The 8,692-nt window shown below is 30.0% G+C and overlaps 1 protein-coding gene across 1 annotated transcript in view; it reads right to left on the reverse strand.

The window, feature by feature from the left end:
- Nucleotides 1-8,692, reverse strand: part of LOC108755213 (TOX high mobility group box family member 3-like) — a 242,846-nt gene that overhangs the window by 157,749 nt on the left and 76,405 nt on the right. The window contains exon 2 of the mRNA XM_018498101.1: nt 1,545-1,631. Within this exon, the coding sequence (XP_018353603.1) occupies nt 1,545-1,631 (87 nt within the window). The remainder of the gene's footprint in view (nt 1-1,544; nt 1,632-8,692) is intronic.

Consider the following 8,692-nt stretch of genomic DNA (forward strand, 5'->3'; position numbering starts at 1 on the left):
TCCTTTATATACAATATCTTCGTCAATAATGAATGAAATTCAAATTAAAAAAAAAAAAAAAGGATTAAGCTTGAAATCTCTACTTTTAAAAGCTTATCACATTTTTGTTTATATGAGTTTGATAATTTTTACATACCAAAAACTACGAGCTGAAAAAGACGAAAAATTTTCTTCTTACTTTGTGGATTTGTAACATGTCCAAAACGAATTTGAGAAAATTTTCGATTACATATCGTGAAAGCTTGATACTTTCCCTACAAAATCGTTTTTTTTTTTTATTCCTACGACTTTTGATTACTGAGTTATCGCGGATTAAATAAAAGAATTATTTTGACTTTAATTGCTCATAACTCCATTAAAAATTGTCGTATCGTATAATTTAAAAAAGAGATTTTTAAAGCTGAAACTTTACTCTATCAAGATATATTTATATTGTTGGTAAGAAAGTAATTGCGGTTTTTACTGATAGATGTCTTTTAAAAATACGCGATAACTTTTTACTACACCTAATAAAAAATTGTAGCAATCCCATGTAAATATTCTTCCGAATTACATATAAACATAAAGTTAAACAATTCGTCACTGTACACGTAAAAGCGTTTACTTCCTAATTACATATGGGATTCGATAGTCCACTATGCGTATGCGTTTGTCTACGCGTAATTGTTTTTTATCCGCCTTGCAAAATAAAGTTATAAATAAATTAAATTTAAACAATTCAACACTGTATACGTAAGTGCTTCACTTCCTAATTACATACGGGATTCAATTGGCCACTATACGTACGTCATATGTTCACACAATTGTCTTTATTTGTCAGTGACGAATTGTTTAACTTTAATTTATTTATAATTTTTTTTTTTAAATTGGACAAAGGACAATTATGTGTGAACGAACGCGTACGCGTGATGGGCAATCGTATTCCATATGTAGGAAGTAGGCGTACTTACGTGTATACTTAACGAATTGTGTAACATTAATTTGTTTATAACTTTTTTTTTAAAAAGTGGACAAAAGAAAATTACGCATGAACAAACGTGTAAGCATAGTGGACAACCGAATATCGTATGTAATTCGGAAGAAGATTCACTTGGGGATGCTACAATTTATTTATTTATAATTTTTTTCGAGGTTGGACAAAAAAATTTTTTATGAACAAATATGAATAAATAGTGGACAATTAAATGTAATGTAATTTTATCAAAATTCGCATTTAAGAATGCCAACTTCACAGACCTCCATCTAAACATTTCAAAATATAATATTATCACATATACATATAACTCTTTCCTTATACTTATAACTATCATATTTTTCGATTTCCCTGCATTTCAACTTCATACCAAAATTTAGAAAAAAAATTGATATTATATCATAAAAATTTTCAAAACTGTTATTTTTCGTCTCCTAGACGCTATTTTTCTAAAAACTATGACGTGCTAACCAAATTTTGTCGAAGATTCGTGTTTAACAGACAAAAATTCATTAAAAAGAACTATTTATATTCGTAAAACAAAAATGATATTGAAAATATTATTACTCACCTGATCCGACATATTGTAACTGCCGTGATGGTACGATGTTTGATAATGTTGTGGAACGTTTAAAGATAAGTCAAAATTGTTGTTTCTCTGTAACAAGCAGAAATAGAGGTCTTTGAGTAACTTAATAGCTTGACAGCTATTAATAAATATTATATTGTGTTTAATTCAATGGAAATGACTATAGATATAGATAATGCAGACTTGGAAGCGACTATAAGTGTCAAAAGTAGTAATAAAAGTTTTTTTTGTGAGTCGATTAAAAAAAAGATGTCTTCCTGAAAGTGAAAAATGAATATTTCTAAGAATTTGATGTTAAAAATTAGTTTACCTATGACATGCTACCTATGGCATTACATTTAAATTACATTTATGAAATTAAAAATATATTATATTAATTTGATAATAAAAGCCTGCAAAATTTGTATTTCATAAGGGTGTAAACATATAGAATCTAAAATTAATTAAAAAATTTGTTTATTATTAATTGTATTTCTAATTAAATTTTAAATAAATGGCATAATACTTATTCAAGCTAATAATGAAAACTCTTTCATTGCAAAAACAGAAATTAGATTGTTTTTCAAACGCATTAAAGAAAATAAAATTCAAACTATATTGCACCATATTTCAAGAAATATTAGAATATTATATACGCATTAAGCATTTGCAAGATCGAATCAAATCGAATTGAATATGTGATAACATGTTCGAAAACGAATCGAATTTGAAATTTTTACGCCGAATCAAATCCTTTTGATTCGAAAATGAATCGAATTCGAATAAAATTTTCACATACTGACAGTTAAAAAAAACTTAAAAATTCATTTTAAATGTATAAGTATATAAAAAATTTGATAATATGACATATAAATGTATTAAAAACGATACTTTCTAATAATACCTGCACATTAAAAATGACTCATTTTCTCGTTTATTTAAAGAGATTTAAATCGTTATTGAAAATACTTCATTATCTTTCAAATTAACTTTTATTAGTCTGTTTCTAGTACATAAAGTGTCACATCATAATATAATTTGATTGATAAATTATTGATAAATTAGACTTAAGAGAGAGAGAGTCTTCATATGCATATAAGTAAATAAATAATAATCGCGATTATAATGTATTGTTTTAAAGGAAAGTGATTATTTATTCTGCAGAGAAATGTTTAGTATTATACATATAAACCATCCAAATCATCCATTTTGTTGATATTTGACTAACAAAAATATTTTTACTCTTTCATTAAAAAATTATATCGTTTTAACTAAAATTTTTGTTATTCTAACCAAATTTGTTTTTCTAATCAAAATTTGATTGTAAATTTTAATTAGCACAATACAATTTTTTAATAACAAAGTAAGAAAGTTTTTGTTAGTCAACAAAAACTTCATTTTGTTCATTTTATTGGTCAACAAAATAAATGATTATATCGTATAAAACGTTTATATCAGTGTGATGAAACCTAATTTAAACCTAATTGTTGTGCTAAATTTACCTTTATTTCAGTTTCATTGGCTTAAACAAAATGAATAGTATTTTAAAAAATGAAGCGTTTTTTTCACAATGTAAGCCAATAAACGCACGCGCTTGCATGAAGATTAATGAGCGCTGATACAAGATTGATCGCAGATGTAGGGAAGAGAGAGAAAGAGAAAGAGTCGTATAAATTGAAGCATAGAAGAGACAAGTGATTCGAAATTTCGAACTATTCGGTTTCAAATCTCTCAGATTCGAAAACGAATCAAATCAAATCCACTGTGATTCGATTTGATTCGCATACCTCTAAGAAATATATTAAGATTTCTTCCAGATATCTTCTAAAAAATAAATTTTTAAAACAATAAATTACGAATTTTTCCATTAAAATAGGACTAGTTAATTAACTATTTTTACATTAAGTTACATAGTTTTTCTTTTTATGCTATAAAAAAGAAAATAACAACGACATAATGCCCATCATCATTATTTTTAATTTTCTTTAATCTTTTGGTTTTGCTGTACAAAAAAGTTATCAAACATGATTTCTTATCAAGTTTCTTTTAAAGTGACTCAACATCAGATGATTTTAATTGCTCTCTAATCGACACCGCATCCTCAAGCATTCCATATACTATCTTAGCCCCATATATGTCTTTACTATCCAATGTTTTCTTCAGTCTCTCTCTTGAAGAAGTGAGTCACTTGCTGCTTTTTCTTGCGCCTCAGTTTTTAGCTTTTTTTATTTTTTTCTCAAGCTCTTCTATGTCTTGTCTAGCTTTATTTTGTTTTTTAGAAGTTCTGATCTTTTTCATACTTCTTCTTCATATCTTTCTATCTCCTTTTTTTCTGGTCTTTTTTTTCTAAATATTCTTATATTTGCTATATGCAAATCTAGCAGAGATTATTAAATCTGTAGTCATTGACACCATTTCAGGTTAACTATTAAAGTACTTCAAATCAGTCTTGATATTTAATTTGGTATTAAGAGTTTTCTGTCATTCCAGATTTACCATCTGTCAAAACACGGGCTGAGACTGAAAACTCCTTTCAATATCAGAACTATCATAAGCTAGAGATAGAGCAGCCTTCACAATTTTCTAAATGTTTGGATTTTGGTTTATTGAAATTATTTTTTAAATAAAAAATTTGTCTTCAGTAATTATAATGTCAATTCGGTCATTGTCCCATGTAGAAAGATTCTCTTTTTGAAGAATCTTCCATTCATTTAAGAATGTATTTATTGAAATTTGATGTATTTTAATTACTTTCTCTGCACTTAGGGAACTGCTTGTTTCTTAATTTCTGAAGGAAGAAGACAACGAAAATGCTTTGGTATTGATAAACTTAGAATAGACTTCTTAAATAAATACATTGTTCTCGCCTTATAATGATCTTGTGCCAATTTTCGAAAGTTGAGAATATCAACTTCTTTAATATTTTTAGGAGAAAGTTCATTTTCTGTTAAATCTCCACATCTAACATCTTTAGCCAAAAGTAAATTCTTCAGAGTGACAAGATTACTAGAGCTATACATTTGGTATAAAGCCTCTTTTTTGCAAAACTTGCCTGCTAAATCTTTCATTTCATAGTATTTGAATCATGGGTTCTTCCTTTTGAAGTACGCGAGAGAATTTTTCAAAAATGGCACTGTCCATTATAAATGCAATTTCTGCTCTCATTGTAGAAGATTTTAAATATTAATAGTTAAATATTAATAGTATTATAAATAGTTCTTACTTTCAGAGTATTTCTTCATCTGTGACGATTGAATAAAAGCCATTTTATAGAATGAATTTCAGGAAGTATGTACAAAGAGCAGGCCATTGTTCTAAAACACTTTTACCGGAGGCACATACAGATAGCTACTTTAAAGGAACATGTTTTAAAAAATTATGTTCGGGAATATTTAGTTTTCTCTGAATATATCTATAATCTACTAGTTTGTTGGGCCAATCATAAAACCAATTATAGACATGAATAGAAAAGGGACTTACATCACATCCTAAAGAACCTAATGCTTTTTTAAAAGAATTATGGACTATAAATAAATTGCACGTTCCTATATCGTAGATATCAATCCCATTCCATTATTTTCTTTTCTTACAGTTTCATTAACTTAGCATATTAGAAATTTATTAATATTGAGGCCGTCACAAGATAACATTAACGTTTTACAAAGAGAGATTATTGTTTTTTAAAGCATTAAATATAGTCTTTTAAAATTTCAGCAGTAGCATATTCTAAGAAAAATATTTAAAGATGACAGAAGATTACTTCATTTAAAATTTCTTAACAAAATTGAAATTTGTAACTTTTTCATTCCTTTTGAATTAGTAGTTTTATCATAAATGAATCTTTCTGTGCATCTTCACTTATTAATTTACAAAAGCCCAAGCAATATCATCAAAAACTGATAAACTTCAAGAAAATTTGCAAATATTCAATTTTTTTCTTACTGAGTGAAAATGTGTCACAACATCTATATGCTAAATATAGCTCTAAATAAATTTGCAATTCTGTCACATGATAACGAAGAAAAATTGCTTAAAACACATTAAAACACATGATCCAAAGTAATTTCTGGTCCAAACAATTTCTTTTTTTTTTTTTGTGATGTATATAGATTCCATTTTATACTAGACTGTGTCAAACCGGCTGAGGCATAGGAAAAACTTGAACTTGAAATGCTGCTAGATAAAACTGACTAAATATTTGCAAACTTTCTTGAAGTTTATCAGTTTTTGATGATATTGCATGTGATATCAAATCGAGATAAAATTGACTAGTATCAAGTTTAATATCCGCATTCAGGTTATACTTCGCAGATGCTACATGCTGAGATTTAGTCTGATATTTTTTAATTGCACAATGGATGCGGCACATACAGATTTCGCAGAATAATGTAGATTCAATCTTTCTTTCTTACGATTCAATTTGATGATCAAGCGCATCAACCATTCTGCATGCATTTTGGATTTTTATCTTTTCTTTCCTCAGAACATCATCTTCTCTCTACTATATAGTATTTAATCTTCCTGACAATAACTAAAATTAAAATATTTTCACAAAATTCATTAGCAAAGCTAGTATTGCATAGTATTGCATAGGTAATTATTTAGAATAGCTACCTTACTTTCAATTTTAATGAAATTAGGCTTGTTTGGCGCGTTTTTGTTCAAAACGAAAGAATCCGGCTGAAAAATGTGACGGTCGGCCACGAACCGAGATATTAAGCGTTAAAGTTGATAACTATTGAGGTTAGGAAATCTGTCACGCGAAATACTGCAAGCACTGCGATCACATTTTCGTGCTCCAAGATTACATGTGCATGTGTTTTATTAATTTGCTTTTACATCGATATATTAATGTTTGATATTCAGATCATCTCCTTTTCGCTCATAGGTTTACAACTTTCCACGTAAAGCGCGGATCCACATACAATACGTTTTCAAGTTTGTAAAGTACGCAAATAGAGAACTAATAAAAAAAATTGTGCGAGGGAGGCAAAATCTTACGCAATCGCTAAGTACATATAATATGTGCGAAGGATTCCCGCTCCCCTTTCCCCTCTCGTAAAACTAAAATCAATTTTTTTATTAAATCTCGCTTTGCGTGTAAACTTGGAAACCTATATAAGACCGCGCTTTACGTGAAAAGTTATAAACCCATGAGCGATTCACAGCTCGAATTTACAACTTTTCGCACATAGCAATTAGAGCAGAGCAGGCTTTCGTTTTGAGTGAAAACGCAATGAATAAACCTAATTTCATTAAAATCGTAGGTAAGCGATTCTAAGTAAATACTGAAAAGTACGTGTACATAGCGCTGGATTAAGTTTGTGTGACAGATTTCCTAACCTCAATAGTCGTCAACTTTAACGCTTAAGATCTCGGTTCGCGGGACTGACTGCCACATTTTTTGCCGGATTCTTTTGTTTCGAGTGAAAAACGCTTCGAATTAGCCTGATTTCATCAAAATCAGAGATGAGGTAGCTGTTTTAAATAATTACCATACTATGTAACAATTACTATGTAACTTCTATACATTTTAATATTCACAACATTAATATACAAATTGTAACTATTTATTATTTAAGATTTAATATTTGAGGAACTGTCTATAACTTTGTCGTAGAAAATATTCAATTTGTTTACATACTGATTAAACAGACTGTAATTATTGCACTAGGAATATTGTGGTTCGTCGAATCACAAGATCTGTTCGTGTTTGCTCGCACTCATGTTGTTTGCACTCGTACGATCACAAAGGCTCAGAACTCAGAACAACAACCTCGCTTATCATGTAAGTTCGGATCCTCATACGGGCAACAGCGCTTTGACACCGAACACTGATTGGTGAGAAACAGGTTGTGGAGGTAAATTTTACCCCAACAACCAGCTTTTCACCAATCAGCGTTCTGTGTCAAAGCGCCGTATGAGGATCCGGACTAAGAATACATGGTGTAATGCTGGATTCACACTGGATCCGACGTGCATTGTACGACGCTCTGCAATCAATCAGAAAACAGGATTTTGCTTCATATCATCGATACAAAATAAAATTCTGCTTTCTGATGCAGAACGTCGTACGACGCACGTCGAATCTAGTATAAATTCAACAAAACATTACCGTAGATACGCAGTAGAATGAATTTTTTAAGCAAAATTTGATTGGTTGTTTTCAGTATTGGAAATAATATTTCCAATATTAGTTATTATGCTCAATGCTACACTTTGTATTTTTACATTATGCGCTAAGTGGTTGTTCTGAATAATTTCTTATTCTCTTTTTCGGTTTTAATGTTGATATTTATTTCTACAGAAAAAATGAGGAAAGTAAATTTTTTATTAAAAAAGTGAGGAAAAATGAATGTTCCTAAAAAAGTAAAAAAAAAAAACAAAAAAAAAAAATAAGGCGTTCCCATGCCTGATAAATGTAATGTGTATGCACGCACGCACGCACGCAGAACTATTTTTTTGCTATTCTATCTAAAGATCTGTTCTTTTTCCACCCTAAGTTCTGAACTGGTGTACACTGATGCATAAATTAGGGAGCGCGATACAGAAATTAACTAGGTAACTATACCGCGCAAACCGTACCGCTTGCTTCTCTTTTTCCACTATTAGGGTACCGTTCCATGACGCGTATCGCTGTACGCGGGTATTCGCGTATGAAGGATTCGACCTGATGATCCGCCGTTTTACATACGCGACAATTATGTCCCATGGAGCGGTTCGTACATAAGCGGATCGCCAATCACAGAATCATTCTTTTCGATCTGTTTGCAAATTTCGCAAGCAAATCTAAGAGAATGATTCTGTGATTAGCGATACGTTAATCCGCTTACTCACGATCCGCTGCATGGGACATCATCCTTGTAGCACGGACATCCTTGTAAGCAGCATGAACCAGTGACAAATTCACATTACTAAGCACTTTTTAATAGAATTAATTGATTTAAATGCAATTATTAGTAAATTTGTAATAGAGAAGAAAAGAAGCAAGCGGCATGCTTTGCGCAATTCCTATAGTTACCTAGTTAGTTTTTGTATCACTACATGTAATTGCACCCTTAGAGTGAGACACTAGAGTGAGACTATAGTATGCGTAGAAATATACTTACTATACACTTACTCATTCACACTCTTTTAGGTATACTCCATAC

The sequence above is a fragment of the Trachymyrmex septentrionalis genome, unplaced genomic scaffold (assembly GCF_001594115.1).
Source record: "Trachymyrmex septentrionalis isolate Tsep2-gDNA-1 unplaced genomic scaffold, Tsep1.0 scaffold86, whole genome shotgun sequence".
Lineage (NCBI taxonomy): Eukaryota > Metazoa > Arthropoda > Insecta > Hymenoptera > Formicidae > Trachymyrmex > Trachymyrmex septentrionalis.